General features: G+C 39.0%; 5 protein-coding genes and 1 non-coding gene across 12 annotated transcripts; 2 read left to right on the top strand and 4 right to left on the bottom strand.

Annotated features, from left to right (window-relative positions):
• Positions 1–33: 33 nt before the first annotated feature.
• AT1G78922 (uncharacterized protein) lies at positions 34–1,094 on the top strand (the record flags this gene model as incomplete). Its single annotated transcript, NM_001124148.1, has 3 exons — positions 34–131; positions 233–333; positions 431–1,094. 3 exons carry the CDS (start codon positions 34–36, stop codon positions 898–900), a joined length of 669 nt encoding a protein of 222 aa, NP_001117620.1. The 3' UTR covers positions 901–1,094.
• On the bottom strand, positions 312–6,436 carry VP2 (vacuolar H+-pyrophosphatase 2; the record flags this gene model as incomplete). 3 transcript variants are annotated; one of them, NM_001124147.1, is made up of 16 exons in its annotated part: positions 6,158–6,354; positions 5,411–5,763; positions 5,037–5,240; positions 4,775–4,926; positions 4,539–4,686; positions 4,330–4,462; positions 3,836–4,008; positions 3,566–3,686; positions 2,886–3,073; positions 2,268–2,705; positions 2,023–2,187; positions 1,791–1,946; positions 1,594–1,705; positions 1,274–1,493; positions 1,018–1,187; positions 312–799 (listed from the first exon to the last, which is right to left on the bottom strand). In NM_001124147.1, exons 2-15 carry the CDS (start codon positions 5,507–5,509, stop codon positions 1,088–1,090), a joined length of 2,409 nt encoding a protein of 802 aa, NP_001117619.1. In that variant the 5' UTR covers positions 5,510–5,763; positions 6,158–6,354. The 3 variants fall into 3 exon arrangements, with proteins under 3 accessions (NP_001117619.1, NP_565195.1, NP_001322698.1); NM_106541.4 differs by lacking the exon at positions 312–799 and having other exon boundaries at positions 857–1,187; positions 6,158–6,436; NM_001334854.1 differs by lacking the exons at positions 312–799; positions 6,158–6,354 and adding an exon at positions 5,858–6,069 and having other exon boundaries at positions 1,088–1,187.
• Positions 6,437–6,507: 71 nt separating this feature from the next.
• Positions 6,508–10,284, top strand: AT1G78915 (Tetratricopeptide repeat (TPR)-like superfamily protein). Of its 3 annotated transcripts, none has more exons than NM_001198502.1 (16): positions 6,508–6,878; positions 6,960–6,988; positions 7,074–7,111; positions 7,273–7,360; positions 7,630–7,735; positions 7,850–7,929; positions 8,048–8,098; positions 8,154–8,223; positions 8,325–8,387; positions 8,678–8,749; positions 8,858–8,959; positions 9,179–9,253; positions 9,375–9,473; positions 9,707–9,823; positions 9,907–9,963; positions 10,061–10,164. In NM_001198502.1, exons 1-16 carry the CDS (start codon positions 6,768–6,770, stop codon positions 10,118–10,120), a joined length of 1,218 nt encoding a protein of 405 aa, NP_001185431.1. In that variant the 5' UTR covers positions 6,508–6,767; the 3' UTR covers positions 10,121–10,164. The 3 variants fall into 3 exon arrangements, with proteins under 3 accessions (NP_001185431.1, NP_001185430.1, NP_683507.1); NM_001198501.1 differs by having other exon boundaries at positions 6,630–6,878; positions 7,850–7,920; positions 10,061–10,230; NM_148666.4 differs by lacking the exon at positions 8,048–8,098 and having other exon boundaries at positions 6,630–6,878; positions 7,850–7,920; positions 10,061–10,284.
• AT1G09837 lies at positions 9,207–9,396 on the bottom strand. Its single transcript, NR_139702.1, has one exon.
• Positions 10,193–12,683, bottom strand: AT1G78910 (Pseudouridine synthase family protein; the record flags this gene model as incomplete). Of its 2 annotated transcripts, none has more annotated exons than NM_106540.3 (9): positions 12,260–12,683; positions 12,014–12,085; positions 11,754–11,912; positions 11,587–11,634; positions 11,404–11,484; positions 11,204–11,320; positions 10,997–11,098; positions 10,762–10,920; positions 10,193–10,669 (listed from the first exon to the last, which is right to left on the bottom strand). In NM_106540.3, exons 1-9 carry the CDS (start codon positions 12,578–12,580, stop codon positions 10,292–10,294), a joined length of 1,437 nt encoding a protein of 478 aa, NP_178012.2. In that variant the 5' UTR covers positions 12,581–12,683. The 2 variants fall into 2 exon arrangements, with proteins under 2 accessions (NP_178012.2, NP_001321502.1); NM_001334853.1 differs by having other exon boundaries at positions 10,292–10,669; positions 12,247–12,683.
• An 87-nt stretch (positions 12,684–12,770) lies between these two features.
• On the bottom strand, positions 12,771–17,761 carry VHA-A (vacuolar ATP synthase subunit A). Of its 2 annotated transcripts, NM_106539.6 has the most exons (21): positions 17,602–17,761; positions 17,309–17,450; positions 16,930–17,056; positions 16,764–16,819; positions 16,627–16,683; positions 16,409–16,520; positions 16,284–16,321; positions 16,053–16,154; positions 15,809–15,865; positions 15,645–15,716; positions 15,459–15,560; positions 15,311–15,373; positions 15,100–15,232; positions 14,904–15,010; positions 14,606–14,800; positions 14,332–14,418; positions 14,144–14,248; positions 13,845–13,942; positions 13,668–13,746; positions 13,483–13,571; positions 12,771–13,388 (listed from the first exon to the last, which is right to left on the bottom strand). In NM_106539.6, exons 2-21 carry the CDS (start codon positions 17,384–17,386, stop codon positions 13,274–13,276), a joined length of 1,872 nt encoding a protein of 623 aa, NP_178011.1. In that variant the 5' UTR covers positions 17,387–17,450; positions 17,602–17,761; the 3' UTR covers positions 12,771–13,273. The 2 variants fall into 2 exon arrangements, with proteins under 2 accessions (NP_178011.1, NP_001031299.1); NM_001036222.3 differs by having other exon boundaries at positions 12,892–13,388; positions 17,309–17,651.
• Between the last annotated feature and the right edge of the window lie 11 nt (positions 17,762–17,772).

The raw sequence follows: 17,772 nt of genomic DNA, 5'->3' as shown, positions 1-17,772 counted from the left end.
GGAGCGAGTCACTGATTACCGTTCTAAGCAAAAATGGGAAACGCTATAGGCAAAGCATCAAACGACATCGGAGGTTTTATCGGGAATATTTTCACAGCACCGTTAAAAGCCACACTTGGAAGATCCTGTTTGTAAGATTTTCACGTCATTGTCTGAATTCTGTCGTGAAATCGCTTTGGTTTGTTTTTCTATCGCATGTTTTGAGGATTTCTCTTCTGTTTAAAAATTACAGAGATGTATGCTCGGGACCATGGGATCTTGAGTGTTTCATAGAACATTTCTGTCTTCCTGATATTGCAAAGCTTGTGCTGATGTCAAGCCTCTGTTTCATAAGTAAACCTTTCTCTTATTTCCGATTTTTAGCATTCACTATTGATTCTGTGAACTTTCCTTTGTTTTCTATAATTTTGTATTTGTTTCTTTTTCCCAGTTTTGATGTTCATCACCCTCCTGTTCAAGCTTGGAATTTGCCAATGTGTTGTGAAAAGTATCTGCAAAATGTCATGTGCCGCTTGTGCAGCGTACTGGTTCGACATTGGAGAGATGATTAGTTGCTTGTGTCACAGTTTGACTAACATAAATCGGGTCAACCGTCGCAGAAAACGTCTCGATGATATAGAAGCTACGACCTATGATTATCCGAGTGATGATGAATCAAGTTCATCGGACAGTCCCAGTCGAATAGATAACATTAGACCAAAGCAGAGAAGAAGAAGACTAGGAAGCAAACACAGCCACCACCATCATGGCAGCAATCGCAACAACCGCCGTCTCATAAGACTACCGAGTAGACAATTGTCTGTACGAGTTGGAGGCAAATCAAGAAGAGTAAGAAGAAGTACTAGAAAGATTAAATCGAGGAAAATAAAGACTCTCAAAGTCAAAGATGTGGTTGATTAAAATGTCTCTAGAATTCCTTAAAGAGTGTCTCTAAACTCAAAAACAGAATTATCTCATTTATTCAGATGAAATGAAACACAAAAACCATTAATCCATGTAAATCATTTTATAACCAACCTCTCTCCCTCTCTATTTGTATATGTGCAAGAGAGTAAATAAGCCGGGATGGATAAGTAACGGTTCACTTTCAGAGGAAAACCGGAGCCATGACGAGAGTTATAGTCGCAAGCATTTTTATGAGGACGTGAATGGATGGACCGGCTGTGTCCTTGAACGGATCTCCCACGCTACAATTTTCAGATGAATTCTAATGAGAAATCGTATTCAGGAATATAACTTTGAATGAGTGTTGAAGTAGAACGAAAATACTTACGTATCACCAGTCACAGCTGCTTTGTGAGCTTCACTTCCTTTGCCCCCAAGTGCCCCGGTCTCTATGTATTTCTTTGCATTGTCCCAAGCACCTCCCGCCGTGTTTAGGAAAAGTGCCATTAAGATACCACAAACTGTTGCAAACATGAGCATAGAAGCTACAACTTTTGCTCCGAGCAGAGGTTGTCCTGTGTAGTAACCCAAGATTCGAAACACCAAACCTGAAAGAGAGAACAAGAGGTTTGTTTTTGGTCACAATGTTGTGGTTTCAAACTTTCAATACAGTAAGTAAAGAAAAACGAGTAGATATTACTGACTTACCAACTACAATGGGTGATGCAATAGCTAAAGCTCCTGGCTTTATCATTTCTCTTAAAGCTGCAGATGCGACTATGGCGACACAGCGACTATAATCTGGCTTCTCCTTGTACTCCTGCAACAAGATATTTGCTAGTCAACAACGGTACAAGCCAATACACAAGAAAAGGTGAAGCACTCAAAAGGAAAAATATGCTCACCATTATGCCAGGCCTCTCAATAAATTGCCTTCTTACTTCGTTGACAACCTCTTGTGCAGTTCGACCAACTGCCGCGCATGCCCAAGCACTAAAGAGGAAAATAAGCATGGCACCCAATAATCCACCAACGAACACTTCTGGGATAGCAATATCAACCTGATTTTATCCGAGGATGAGTATGAGAAGTTGTCTCAACATCGAGAATACAGCAACGATGCATAACGAAATCTACCTCTTTGAAAGACACATTAGCAAACGCTGAAACCTCGTCCATATACGCACTAAAGAGAAGGAATGATGCAAGTGCAGCAGATCCAATGGCAAACCCTTTCGTTGTTGCTTTTGTGGTGTTCCCAACAGCATCAAGAAGATCAGTGATCTCACGGACACTCTCTGGCTGCACGAAACATTTATTATTTCTACATAGAATAAAGATGGAACATAAGAGCCTTTCAAGCCAATCATGTGACATCTTACCTGCTGGCTCATCTCGACAATCCCACCAGCGTTGTCAGCTATGGGGCCAAACATGTCCATAGTAAGGACATAAGCTGCAGTGCTTAGCATTCCCATTGTAGCAACGGCTGTTCCAAATAGACCTCCAGTGGGAATACCATTTTCGTCCACTAGACCCGAGGTATTGCCCAACCAATACGCAGAAATAATAGCTACACTTATAGTCAAAACTGGAAGAGCAGTTGATTCCAGGCCCAAGCTTACTCCAGCAATGATATTAGTCCCATGACCAGTCGAGCTAGCAAGAGCCAACGTCCGAACAGGCTCGTGCTTATAGTCTGTATAATATTTGGATATCCAGACAAAGATATAGGCTGTGATGATGCCAACCAACCCACATAGGGCGAAATTGAACCATGCAGATGGAGCTTGTTCAGTGTAAAGCAGCCAGCGAGTCGACTACAAACATAAATAATGCTGTCAGAAGAATATAGCAAAGAATTTGTTCGAAATTTCAGTAATAACAAGGCTAGTGTAGGCTAATGAAAAGTCTGAACCAAAAAGCCCATAAAAAGCAGAATTAATTGTAAAAAGAATGAAAGGAACAAGACAATCAATGGTTATGTGTGACAACATTACCGCGCCAAATGTTATAACAGCTAATATAATTGTCAGAGAATATCCTTTCTGAAGTACAGCCATTGGATCCTCTACCGGAGATTTCACACTAGCATCACGTGTTCCCTTGATTGATAGAATACCAATTGAGGATATAATCAAGTCAAAAGAATGAACAACTAGAGGAAAAAGGATAAAGCCTGATGGATCTGCATAATAGAGAAAGATTTGAGTAAGTATCAAGCATGAACAAGAGGTTTAATAGGATGTTTATCAGCGCATATCTAACAACCACTGCTAGAAATGGGTAATGTTATTGAAATTTTTTGACTGCAGCCAAGTGTAGCTTGCTGTCATGAAAAGTAGTCTTCCTTCAATTTTCACACAATGCATAGCAGGTTCGTACAAGGTGCTTCAAACAATAACTCTATACAACTTATGTCGACTTTTTAAATCCTAACAAGTAATAATGTACCCTCAAATCCTCAAGGAGTGACCAAAACATGCAATAAAGCGTAGATTATTCTGTATACAGAATGTAATTTACGAGCTTGAACTCTCTATGCAACTCTTCCTAAGTTTGCATTTCAGATTATAAAATCCTAGCAGTTCATTTAATTTTCTCGGTATGAGTCAGGAACTCACACCATAAGTTATATATTTGCATATACCAGAAGTAACTTTAAAGAGAGATGGTGCACCTTCAATTTTGCACTTCTTAGCCATTGTTCCACCTAGTATCATTGCACTGATGATTTCTGCAGCTATACTTTCAAATAAATCAGCACCTCTAGCAGCACAGTCCCCCACATTGTCTCCAACCTACAAGAAGATGAAAATGGCTTTAAATGCCTAAATGACGAAAACACAAGCAAACCCTTGTAGAGTGATATATGCCCCAAACAAGGATGTCACGTTTGGGAATCACAGAATCAAGAAAGTAAGAAACAAAAAGAACAAAGATCAAATACCAAATCAGCAATAACAGCAGGATTTCGAGGATCATCCTCGGGAATTCCCTGCTCAACTTTCCCAACGAGATCTGCCCCAACATCAGCTCCCTTAGTATATATTCCACCACCCAACTGAGCAAATAAGGCAACAAACGAAGCACCAAAACCATATCCGACAAGAAGAAGAGGTACTGTAAGAGAAACAGAAAATTCAATCAATAAATCTTACAAGTTTAATAGCTCCACTATCGCCCATGCAAATGCAAATTCTGGTCAATAAATCAAGAGAATTACATATAGGGTTCACTGAAAATCTTAGAACTGTATTGGTACCCCACCTCAATCAAGATTAATACAAGTCATGACATATTTAAGAAAATACTGCTCATGTCTGAAAATGATCCTTTGAAAAGATAACAATAACTTTTTGAAACTCAGTACAATGATTATAGAATATACACACAAGACGAAAATGAATATTTTTCATAAAAAAAAAAGAGCAGAAGACTTACGGTCAGTAACATTCATTGAGCCTGGTGAACCCACGCCCAACCACACATAAAATGTAGAATAGAGGATGGCGATACCAATCACAGCCATACCAACAACAACCAGGGCTGAAAACCCACCAGCACGAACGGCTATCTGCATTATATCTGCCACTTAGTATTTGGAAACGTGTACATGACATGTTACCAAAATAGCTAAACTAAAGAAGAACCTGCAATGCTTCTCTCGCAGATCGTCTGGCAGCACTGGAGACCCGCACATTAGCACGAACTGACACCCACATTCCAACATATCCAGCAATACCTGAGCATAGAGCCCCCAAAAGAAATGCAGCAACAGTAATATAAGCAGACATCGCCCTGCAGCAAAATAGTAATATGGCTAAGCTTCATTCACAACAATTCAAAAGATAAAATAAATCTTGTGAATGTAATCATGTATCAGCACCTTCCTAAACCAGCAGCCTCTTGCTGGGGAGTTAAGCTACGGAATAGATATATGCAAAGAATCACAAAAGCTAGCAAAATGGCCATCTTGGATATAGTGCTATACTGCGTTCTGAAAAAACCTTCAGCTCCATCACGTATAGCATCTGATATCTATAAGTAAGAGAATTACCTCACAAATTAGAATTACAAATTTTTGATGAGAACAAAGAAGGAAAAATGTCAACATCATGACTAACACCACATAATCTGAGTGAGCTTACCTCAACCATCTCTGGAGGTCCTTCATCTTTCGCTAAAACCCACTTGGTTAGATATATTGACAAAAGGAAGCTGATGATGCATACTGTGAAGACGAACACGATGATGGGAGAAGTACTTGCCCCCATGTAAAAGATTGCTCCGAAGCAGAAAAGCAGAATTATCGAAAGGACACGGACATTTAATTTCCTAATAATCCGGAATATCTGCCAAAAAACAACTAAACTTTATACAATTTCAAAGAAAATGAAAACGAGATGCTCAAGAAACTAAGATGCTAAACGAAATAGAAGGAAACTAGTTATAATACGCATCTCAGTGATCTGATGCAAGCAAAAAGAAAAGCACTCAAGAAAGAGAGGAATAAAAGTTGTACCAGTGGACTATAGGTTTTACTACGCATGTTGGGAAAAGCCCTAGGCCTGTCATTGAAAGACATCAAACTGGCCTGCTCAACATCTTCATCCATCATCATGTTTTGAGCTGAATTAGCCCTTCGGACTATGTGTAGAGGCGTAAAGTCAATGCTATGGGGCAACTCCGCCCCAGAACTCGGACGCTGAATTTTAATACACTACAACTTTTTCCTCCAAACGTTAACAACAGCACATCACAAAACGAGCACAAGTTAGTATGAACCCTCTTAACTCTAGCTATATCTTTGATTCCAGCTTCTTCAAACTTTCTCAGTAGAGTTGCCACAACAAGTTTCCACCACAATCAAAATTTCTGAAAAAAATAGAAAAGTATGAAAAGTTGTGATGTTTCTCTTTACCAACCAAATAGCATTTTTAAATGAAATATAATCAGAGTAAGGTTCTACAGTAAAGTTTAGCTATAACTTTCATCATTTCCCATGAGCGTAATTGCTTCTACGATCAATTCCCCAGAAAAGTGCGATTAACAAACAGACCTCAAGATCTAATCGACTAAGATTTCAGTGAATAAAACGCAAGGGACTTTGCATTCCGAGTTTAATGAATCAAGCACCGTTACTTTAATTTAGATCTGAGTTCTGTTCTAAGAGAAATTCACATGATCTCTAGACAGGAAATGGATACGTTTCCAGAAACGAATCCAACGAAAAAAAAAAAGCATACGAAGAGTTTATCCGGAAACAAACCCTAAAAATCGGTAAAACAGAGAAGATGACGGCTCCGGTGAGAGTGATCAGAAGGAAACCGCCATTAGCGAAAGCTTGTTGTAGCCGAAGAAGCGCTCTATCCTCTCGCTGTCTCCGTTCTAAATCCGAAGACTTTTCACAGAACTTTCCGAATATTTTTTTCCTAAATTAATTTTTCTACCTTTAATTTTATTTTCACTCCTCAGTGGTTCAATACTAATTTTATGACACATCCTATCCAATGAGTCGTTGACACTTAATCACTATTCTCACTTAAAAAGTTAAAAACTTAAAATCATCCTCGTTTGTTAAATTATATAGATCGAGTTAAATTATCAAAAATACCCATCAATTTTGGAATATTAACATTTGAATATTATATGGGCCTAGCCCAAAATTATGTTTTGCCATTCGGCCCATATAATAGACAATCTGCAAAGTGAAGAAGAAGAAGAACCACTAACGTTATCTTACCGGCCCGATCACGGAGCTCACCTTTCATCGTCAATCTCCGGCGGACGAATTTCTCTTCGTAGCCGTTACTTCTCATTATTTCTTTGAAACTTTCTTAGAAAATTCTCTGTTTTGGTTAGGACAATACAAACAGAGGATGTTGATGACACTAGCGGCGACGACCTCCGTTTCATTTAACTCGAAGCTTCTCCTATTTCGAATACGTTGCTCGGATTCTAACCCTAAGCGTGGCTTCGGCTCAAAAAAGGTTTGATTCCAAATTCTTCTTTGTTCAACTTAATTTTGTTGATTCAAAGTACTGAGACAAAAATGTGAAATCGCATCACAGGAAGAGAAAGACCCGGCATTGCAGCAAAGGTATAAATAGTTTTTGTGTTTGTTTAAAGCATTTAGAATTTTAAATTGCTGTTGTTATATTTTCATATGGACTTCTTTGCTGCAGGAAATCATCTTCTAAACAGTCTGTTTCTGTACCCAGAAGTAAGTATAATTTGATTTTAAAGCATATTGTACGTAACAGATGTTGCTGCTCTCCTTCATGGTGTCTCGAACATAACTTCATTTTTGCATTCTTCAGTTTATCTCAAAAAGTTGGTTTCAATTGAAAGGTTTGCTCAAGAAACTCCTGCATTTGTTTGCAGAGGCACCTGGTCTGAATACTCAGTTTGAAGGAAAATCTGGTCGATCTTTTGATATAGACTTCGATGAACGGCTGGAAAACATCAGAAGGTACCTATGTTTTATGATTCTAGCATGAAGATTGGCTTTAGAGATATATAGGTTACAATAGGATTATTCCTCTGACAATCACACTTGACTTTCTCATTATACCCACAACGACATGATCTTCCTATGAAAGTTTGATTCTTTTTTTTTCTTGATTTGTTCATCACTTGTCTTGCTTTCCACTTCCCTCACCCCCTAGACATAGTCAAGATCATTGTCCTCCCACTGATCGGAATGTTATTTCTGTGACCTCTGCTCTTTTGATGAATCAGGTCAGCTCTTGAGCAGAAAAAGACAGAAGTAGTTAAAGAATTTGGTCCAATTGACTATGATGCACCAGTCAAGTCTGACCAGAAAACAATTGGTCTTGGTACTAAGGTACGCATACATAACATCTTGCAAGTGTTTATTTTTTATTTTGTTCTAAAACCACTTGAGGCCTATAAGCTACTCATACATAACATGACAAAACTTGGGCCCATGCCATGACAGGTTGGAGTTGGCATAGCTGTTGTTGTATTTGGTTTGGTTTTTGCTCTTGGTGACTTTCTTCCCACGGGAAGGTGCGTTAAGTGAAGTCCAAGTCATAACTGTGTCATTTACACCATGTTACTGTTTGTCATTTTCCTTCTTTTTATTCCAGTTTGTAATTGTTTGTGTAAAGATTCTGATGACATCATATGTTCTTAGGATCAGCTGGGTTGGTTTCCGTAATTTCACATTTTTGTCATACCAAGTCATGTTGTCATGTAATTTAGCCGGTGTCAGTTCTAACAATGTTTTTACCACTTTTCAGTGATAGTCCAACTAAGAACACAACAGTAGTTAAAAATCAAATTTCAGAAGAAGAGAAAGCCACGCTTCAGGTAATATTAGGGGCTGATCATGAAGATTTCGTTCATGAACTTTGATAATCTGAATAAAGTAAGATACGTAGTAAACATCTCGATTTTTTTTCATTTTGCAGCAAAGGCTCAAAGAGTTTGAAACAACTCTCAATGGCACGCCTCAGGATCAAGCTGCTCTGGAGGTGAGTGATAACATGCGCATGTTGTGCATACTATTAAATATCTTCTTCATCGGCATTTAGCCATTCATCTGTAGGCTTCCAATAGTAACAAGGAACAACTTAAACTAATAATCAGGTAGTATGTAACAGTTCTTACCTCCACATCTTAAATTGCATGGAACTTTTCTGTTTGCATTAACTGATTCACCGAAGTTAGTAATGTACACATAGTATGCTGAAAACAAGATAGGCTACCTCTTCTGACTTATTTATAATGCTAAAAAAATTCTTAAAGTTGGGGCACTATGCAGGGTGCAGCTGTGACACTGACTGAACTAGGAGATTATTCACGGGCTGCTGCGTTTCTTGAGAAACTCGCTAAGGTTTGTTCTCTCATGCTTTTATATTTTCTTATGGTTTCACATGAACATTCTTGTACGAGACTTAGCTAATAGTGTGTACAAAGTGGGATTCTTGCTCTTGCTCTGTAGGAGAGACCAACTGACCCTGATGTATTTCGACTGCTTGGAGAAGTAAATTATGAACTTAACAACTATGAAGGCAGTATCGCTGCATACAAAATTTCTGAAAAGGTAAATGCTCTTAAACTTCGTGGATTAAGCTTTTTATAACTTTTCTCACTTGCATTGAACTAATAGTTGATACAGACTAAGATTGTCAGAAGAATTTTCTCGTGGGGACTTAATAAGATATGAACTGCTACTACCATGTATATGTTGTTAGCAGAGTTAGGACAGTCAATTTTTCTATCTATAATAGTGATGCTCTAAGTTTTGTTCTAATTACCATAGGTTTCTAAAGGGATTGATCTTGAAGTTACACGAGGCCTCATGAATGCGTATTTAGCTGCGAAGAAACCAGACGAGGTAAATCTGTTTCCACCAGATATGAATAGAAATATGTTACCTTTTTGTCTAAGAAGCTTAATCTTAAATACTCGCAACTTCTCCTCCGATCCATTTCTTTTCACTTTGTTATGATTCTCAGGCCGTCAAATTTCTTCTAGACACTCGTGAACGTCTGAATACAAAGAAAACAAGCACAACTGACAGTGTTACAGATGAAACAAATCTAGACCCAATTCAGGTAACTTGGTTTCCTGGTAATGGACTCTTAACATATTAGTCTGGTCATGACAATACATTTCCTTGATTTGATAGACATTTCTTCTTGTTTCTGATGGCTTATCTGTTTCATATTTTACGTCCGAAGAAACCAGATACAATAATGATAACATACTACTAAGATCTGTACTAGGTTCAACTTTGTGACTTTTATATCTAACCGATTTTAAACGCTGGGGGGCAATAAATGCTCAGGTTGAGTTACTTCTCGGAAAAGCGTATTCAGACTGGGGACATATCAGCGACGCGATAGCTGTTTATGACCAGTTAATCAGTGCTCATCCTGAAGACTTCCGAGGCTACTTGGCTAAGGTAAATATATCGTCCCCACCTTAAGAAGAGTCACTCGATATAATTTGCCAAATAAACTCCATGTGAAATGGTTGGTGTTGTAGGGAATTATATTGAGAGAAAATGGAAGCAGAGGAGATGCAGAGAGAATGTTCATCCAGGTGACTCATTTGAACTCATGAAACCTTTTCATTCCAATACAAGTCCAAATGAGTAAAAAAGTATGACAAACCCCACTTAATTTGTTAATGTGTGTAGGCGCGCTTTTTTGCACCAAACAAAGCTAAGGCCCTTGTGGATAGATACTCCAAACTATGATCACTATCTGATTCTGTGTATATAAATATACATGCACATGGGCCTGTGAGTTACTAATATGAGTCAGATTCATCTGTGAGACAACTGTACAATACAAATATTCCCAATATGAAGCCACAGAACCAAGAAGTTCAGGAACTGTTATCTAATAATAAAAAGGTAGTAAAAGAGCTACACCAAATATGAAGACATTAAGTTCCAACTGATCTTCATATGGCTGGGCATTGAAGCTACAAACCGCAAGAGATCCGGTTTATCAATGATTCCTGTGTGAAGCGGCTCTGTTTCCTGTTGGTTCATGACATGTAGGAACTTGGCAATGTTTGGAAGTACCATTTCCCGGCAATGGAGATGTAACAAAGGTACTTTTGACAAAACGCTTCCCTTTTGGACATCAAGACCTTCTGGTCTGCGCAGTTTATATGGTTTCCCAGTAGTTGGTTCGATATCAACCTGAGGCATCTGTTTCCATCTCTTGTGAACAAACCAACCGTACTTGTAATCCCCTACTATTGGAGTACCAAGTGCTTCAGCGCAGTGTACACGTAGCTGTTTTTTAGAAGGTGGCTTCATCAAGAGACAAAACAAGAACAAAATCTTTCGCAAAATTGGTAAAGAGGATAGCAAAGTTTAACAAGTACCTGATGTTTTCTGCTAGTAATAGGACGAAGTTCTACCCACGAACACCCGTTGATCTTAGGTCCTAACACTTTATACTCTGTTATTGCATCTTGCGAAGCTTCAAAGCCCGAACCTTGAGCCAAAACCACCCTGTCTGTTTTACCATCGTCCAAAAGCACCTGAACACAGGTTTTTGAATCATTTTCAGATACAAGCAGTGTGTGAGCAAGCAAAGGTTATAAATGAGATAACTACCTTTGAAAGAGGAGCTGAAATTAGTCCTTCTTTTTCCTTTGGAGAACCAATCACCAATGCCCAATATTGCTGATACATCGCCTCACACGCTTTGTTCCAAGCCTAAGATTGTGCAATATTTACGAGTCACTTAACAATTTTATGTTCAACCGTTCCTTACTAGACCGTAGTATGTTTGGTTCAAAATTTCAGATAAGTTCTCCTTACCTTACAGCTTGAGTTTCTCCCCTTGTAGTCACTGAACACTGAGTGAAGATAATCTATACTTTCTTTGGTTCGACCCATTACTAAGAGGCCACTAGTTTCCCTATCAAGACGATGTACCTGACCATTGAAACTCAAATAATTCAGAAACCAAATCAATTTATCAAGATAAATTACAACACCCCCAAAAAAGTGAGTTTTACCAATCTAGGACCTTCATCGTTACCAAAAGACAAAGCTGCAGCTGCAAGTGCATCCATGCTATTATGTATAGGCACATTTCCCTGAAACAAAGAATGATAACTGAGTATTCAGGTGCTGCTTAATCAACAAGAAAATGTAACAGCTTACTTCCACAAAGTCATTCTGCAGCAAAACTCTATTACCTTGACTGGAAGCTTAGGTGGCTTATTAAGAACTATAATAGCAGAGTCCTGCAGTAGAGAGAGAAAATAAGGTTAAAAACTAGTCTATAAGATCAACCAAAAGAGACCAATCACCGTTTGAACTCAAGTGTAAAAACATCCGCAAATCCAGAAGAATTAAGAGTTACCTTGAACCTGACAAGCCTTTGAAGATATGCGATTTCGTCTGCGTTTGGATACAAGGTTCCACTTGGTATGGTGTCATATCTCTTAGAAATCCTCATCTCAGCGATTGAAACCGGCAACCAGATTTTGTCTCCTATTTGCATCACCTCGTTATGCTTAATCTGCGGATAAAAGTGTACAATGCTACCTCCATTGGAAAACCTAATCCTAAGAAATGATCACACCAACAACAACAACAACAACAACAAAAGATCAATTGTACCTTTCTCATAGGAATAGCTCCATCTTCTTTCTCTCTTGAAGCATCCCTACGACCTCGAAACTCCATCTGAACCTGCCACAAAGATAATACAATTTATTCTCTCATACAAAAATAATATGTTAACATATATTCACGGAGTGTATCTGAATTTCATTAGACAATGTGATGATCCAAAAGAATAGTCTAACAAAGCTCAATCAAATATTTGATCAGAAGTAATGAAATTGTTATACCAGAGACACTCACAAGGCCCTTTGTGAAATGAGTTTGAATAGCCTTATCATAGATTTCTTCAAAATAGTACTTGACCCAGCTTATAGCTGTGACGTGGCCGCCGCTATCTCCATCGTCGCCGTCAGCTCCGGCGTTTTTGCCAGGTAATGGATGACCGGGAAATGGCGGCAGGGATATCAGCTGACGTGGCAGTGGTCCTTGCTTCGGTGGTCCCAGGTGTGCTACGTTGTTTGTCACGCGGATCACCGAAGACGGCGGCGGAGCGACTCTCGAGTACCGCCGTATTAGTACGGTCAAGTAAATCTGACGGAAGCATGTCTTGGCCTTCCACATGGGGGTTTATCAGAAGACCGGAGGACTCTGTGTCTAGGGTCAGAATGCTGAATGCCGGCGGTTCTTCTTCGCGCGCTACGGCCGAGGAAGACGAAGAGAGAAAGAACGCGACGGGGAAAGCCAATTTGGGCCTGTTGGGCTTTCAATTCTTACTAATTGACTCGTCGATCCAACTCGGTCGTGCTAAATAAATTCATGGGTCATATCACAGACTTGCTCATGAAATTAGTACAACTAAATTATTTTGTGATTTTAAATTTTCCTCTTCAATTACCGATTTATTATGTTTACACCACCAAACCATAAAATGAAAAAAAAATTACAAAATGATGGTATTTATTATGAGAAAAATAACGGTATCCCCAATATGTTTTTGGACATAAAATTAACTTATTGAATTGAGAGGGTACATCAAATCAAATATATGACTCACATTGGCTGTACCTTATTACCACCGAAATAAAAACATGAAAACAACGAATCAAACATATTACACAGCACAGCACAGCCGGAGAATCATGACGCTCACAGAGCTAAAACTCAATCGATCGACCAAACCGATAAATAAAATACCGACCACTATGATAGTTGTTGGTTCAAAAACACAAGAAAGAGACCATGAATGAAACCCTCTTTCTCCAAAAACAACCCAATTCTGTGGATTTTTTTTACTTGCGGTGGAGACTCGACAGCTTACCGAGTTTCATCTTCCAAAGCACGGAATCCAGCATTGAGATCGTCGTACAATTTCTTGAATTTTTCCACCAGTGTATCCTCCCCTTCTGCTGGGTCTTCGAACTTCTGAGACCTGTAGTTCCCATAATTCCGTTTCAGACCATTTTATTAGAGCGCTATGTAACAGAGTCATAGAGAAATCGAGGAGAAGCAAGTCGTTTGCTTACACTAAACGGTAGAAAAGATCTCCTAAGCGATGCTTGATAAGAGTGTAGGTAATCTTTTGACCGTCCATTCCAGCTGCTCTCTCAACCGCCTGTGTATCCAAAACAATTAATGGGTTTTTACCTAGACAAACCAATTGACCTTAATCCCCACTTAGCATAGTATGTATAAATCTCATCTTATTTACCTGGTTGGCTAGGTTGTAGAAATGGATAATGTTACGCATCATCCACACGGACTTGTAGAAAGGACAGAATTTGTCATATCTGTCAAAAAATTCATCCAAAAGGTTCAAGAGTGAATAACCCGTTGAGAGAGAAAGAGAGAGTACTAAACCAAAACGAAGGGAGCCAACAAATCTTACGGTGTAAACGCGTTTTGAGCAAGGTAATCTTCCCTCAATAGCTTAGCTGTTTCCAATGTGATTTTGTCCCCTTCTGCTAGCGCATCTTTTCCTACAAGCTGCACACAAAAAGCAATGTGTGGGTCAAATAAGTTCCTTTCGAAAAGAATAACGTGCTAGCACTGTTTTCCTTCTATAACTCAAGTCAAGTTTACATGCCAAGATTATCGTTCAACCCCTTCAAAATGTATTAGGGTTGCTGAGACAAGAGTTCATTGGTCACCACAATAGATACTTATACAAGGATAAGTGATACATACCTGGACAATTTCATTAAGATCGTCTTCCCTCTGCAACACCTCTCTGGCCTTTGTCCTGATGTTGATGAAATCTGGATCGAACTTCTCATAGAAAGATTCCAGTGCCTAAAACAAAAAGCAGCGTTTTATATACAAGATTTCTAGATAGTAAACCAAGACAAGTTTGAACCGAGAATATTTAAGCATACCGTTGAATACTTTGAGTAAGAAATCAACCAATTAACAGAGGGAAAATGTTTTCTCTGGGCAAGCTTTTTGTCCAAACCCCAGAAGACCTGCAGAAGAAAAGAGAAACAACCAGAATGGAAGAGTAAGCATTTCAAAGTGGAGAAAAAAAATGCTTAAATATACGAGTCTGCGGCAGATCTAAAACTAAACACCATCTGGTTCATCTCAACCAACATATACGACTATGTAATCTACAATGGAAGATAGGGAAGCAGACATGAACCAAATAATCACCTGCACAATACTAAGGGTTGCTGAAGTCACAGGATCTGAAAAGTCTCCTCCAGGAGGCGAAACTGCACCAACAATTGTAACACTTCCGTTACGTTCTGGTCCACCAAGACATTTTACTTTACCAGCACGTTCATAGAAAGATGCTAAACGTGCTGCTAGATAGGCTGGATATCCACTGTCAGCAGGCATTTCAGCCTATAAAACAAAGCAAAATAGGTGTCAATAAACTGAGAAAAAGAAAAGTGAGATGAGGACAACACGAACATCCATATAGCAAAAGTGAAACGCATAAGATTACCAGCCGTCCTGAAATTTCTCTTAATGCTTCTGCCCAACGGGAAGTTGAGTCTGCCATCATACTAACATTGTAGCCCATATCTCTAAAATATTCAGCGATTGTGATTCCTGGAATTCACATTAAAAAAAAAAAAAAAAAATGAGCATAGGCAATGGGATTCATCAATAACTATTAAATCTGTGTGCCTGAACATTACCTGTGTAAATTGAGGCTTCACGAGCAGCCACAGGCATGTTAGAGGTGTTAGCAACAAGTGTGGTACGTTTCATGACAGATTCCTCACGGCCATCAGGCAACGTCATTGTCAATTGTGGGAAGTCCATAAGAACCTAATTTATGAGAAACAATCAGATCAAATGTCCGATTTGTATGAACAATATGCAAATTTAGAATGAGAAGAGATATACCTCAGCCATTTCATTTCCTCTCTCTCCACAACCAACATACACAACAGCATCAGAGTTGGAGTACTATGTAAATAAGAAAAAGTTAGCTTTGGAAATTCAATCTATCCAGTAATTAAATGGAACAAAACCAGAGAGTGTCACAAGGTACCTTGGAAAGTGCCTGACTGATAACAGTTTTCCCACAGCCAAAAGCACCAGGAATGGCACAGGTTCCACCAAGAACAGAAGGGAAAAGGGCATCAAGAACACGCTGACAACAGGAAAAGAAAGCAATCAGCAACACATGTATTCAAATGACTATCACCACTGTAAGAAGAATTAATCGAGTAATCACCTGCCCCGTAAGTAGAGGAGTATCGGCAGCAAGCTTTGATGCAACTGGCCTAGGCGTACGTACAGGCCAGCTCTGACATATATCAACCAAACCAATTTAACAGAGTGAACCAAATAGCTTAAAATTTACGTTTGCAAGTAGGAAGATTAAAGATACATGCAAACCTGAAGCATGGTGTAAGATTTCTTGATCCCCTGGAATTCAAGCTCTATCACGGTATCCTGAGAAATGAAAATCACCGACAAACAATTATTAGCAACAAGCCAAACATGATCTACAACAGGAAGTGATTACCAATTGATCAAGTTAGCCATATATTAACTCAAACGTTGAATTCAAAGAAATCAAGGAAGAAAAAGTTTGAAACGTATTTATTCATAACTGTTTGAGGGAAACTTAAAGTCAAACCTTAAGCGAATATTGACCAGCTGGAGCAATGTAAGTGATCTTCCCCATGGCATCCGGAGGAAGGGCAACGAGGTGATTCATCAAAGTGTTCTCAAAGACAGTCTGCATTCCAAAGTTTAATTTGACTTTCAGAAAAAACTATTCCCAGTGTAAACAAGGGAAACACCACGGTAACTGTGTAAATAGATTCCCTTGTCAAAAGCAGATTAAAGAGGAGACCAATAAACTTACAGCATACAAGTCACCACCAGTTATTGTGTCTCCCTCGACTGCAAACAAAACGAATTCAATTGACCATCAAGATTAAAACCAAATGAACACTTCCATAGACAGGCATATGGAGTAAACCACATTACCAAATTTATTGGGCTGGAACTCCCAAAGACAATCTTTGTCAAGAGCTGGAACAGACACACCCCGAGGAATGTACACATCACCGGATATTCTTGCAATAGTCTTCAAAGGCCTCTGTGACATTTAAAGAAATGAAACCAAAGAATCGTAAGAAGCCACATAAAACGAATCATAAAAGTAAAAAAAATCATGTCTAGCAAGATTATAAATCCAACTGAACCTGAATTCCATCAAAGATATTTCCCAATATTCCTGGCCCGAGCTCCACAGAAAGTGGCTGTAGTAAATTCAGGACAAATTATATGTTAGCTGCAGATGAACAACACTAGAAAAAACCAAGATAAATAACTCGCGAACCTTGTGTGTTCGAAGAACGGGATCATTAACTGTCAATCCAGCTGTTTCCTCGTAAACTGATCAAAAGGAAGTTGCCAAATATCAGTTAAGATATCTTACTTCGACAGAGGTCACATAAGATGCCGTAAAGTAAATTACACTAGGAAGCACAATAGAAGAAACAAACCTTGGATGGTGGCAGAATCTCCTTCAAGACGGATGATTTCACCAATCAAATTATCATGACCAACACGCACTAACTCATACATAGCAGCACCGGCCATACCATCGGCAACAACAACAGGACCTGAAACCTGCATCCCATAAAAGAAAATGTCAAATCACTGAGAACTATCAGATCAGATCAGAAATTCAAAGACGAGGTTACTGAACCAACGCGGAATCAACCGATTCAATCACTGATAACTATCAGATCAAATCTAGCTATCCCACCAATCTTACCTGGTAAGCAGATCAACTATTTCATCTATCCATCACCAAAAACTAACATCGCAAAACAGAAAAAAAAACAAATTGAAACCAGATCGAACGAAACAGGATAATACCTTACGAACGTAACCATACTCGCTCTCCTTCTCATCGTCCTCGAAGGTCGTAAGCTTTCCTCCGTAAAACGCCGGCATTTTCTCAGCAATCAGAGATTCAAAAACTCAAATCCGATCGGCCAAAAAAATCAAAATTCACCTCCTAGAAAATGCCGAGATCCGATCAAACAACAACAACAACAAATCAGAAATCGCCAAAATCAGACAACTCTTAAGGTTTTTCAAAGAGAGCGATACAATAAATCAGAAAGAAACAAAAAGGATCAGAGAGAGAGGGATAGAGATCTCCTAACCAGTGAACAGACAGGAAGAGTGGTCACAAGAAGAAGAAGAGAGAGGTGGATGCACGTAGATAGATATTGAAAGAGTTGGAGAAGTTTTGATCTGATTGACGAAATCGTGGAGTGATCCGGTACATGACTACACACGATACGCGCGTAGATCTGGACTTTGTCGTTAATAGC

This window comes from Arabidopsis thaliana (genome assembly GCF_000001735.4).
Source record: "Arabidopsis thaliana chromosome 1 sequence".
In the NCBI taxonomy this organism is placed as follows: Eukaryota; Viridiplantae; Streptophyta; class Magnoliopsida; order Brassicales; family Brassicaceae; genus Arabidopsis; species Arabidopsis thaliana.
This window is presented reverse-complemented; position numbering and strand designations above follow the sequence as displayed.

Bases quoted from the DNA above. Each gene is read 5' to 3' on its own strand.
- AT1G78915 (NM_001198502.1), top strand. From the start codon at position 6,768: ATGTTGATGACACTAGCGGCGACGACCTCCGTTTCATTTAACTCGAAG. The intron at 7,361-7,629 runs GTACCTATGTTT...TTGATGAATCAG, and splicing joins CGGCTGGAAAACATCAGAAG to GTCAGCTCTTGAGCAGAAAA. The intron at 9,474-9,706 runs GTAACTTGGTTT...ATAAATGCTCAG, and splicing joins CAAATCTAGACCCAATTCAG to GTTGAGTTACTTCTCGGAAA.
- VHA-A (NM_106539.6), bottom strand. From the start codon at position 17,386: ATGCCGGCGTTTTACGGAGGAAAGCTTACGACCTTCGAGGACGATGAG. The intron at 16,521-16,626 runs GTTCAGTTGGAT...TAAATGTCACAG, and splicing joins ATATCTTTGATGGAATTCAG to AGGCCTTTGAAGACTATTGC. The intron at 13,572-13,667 runs GTAAATAAGATG...TTGGATACACAG, and splicing joins TCTACAACCTAGCCAACCAG to GCGGTTGAGAGAGCAGCTGG.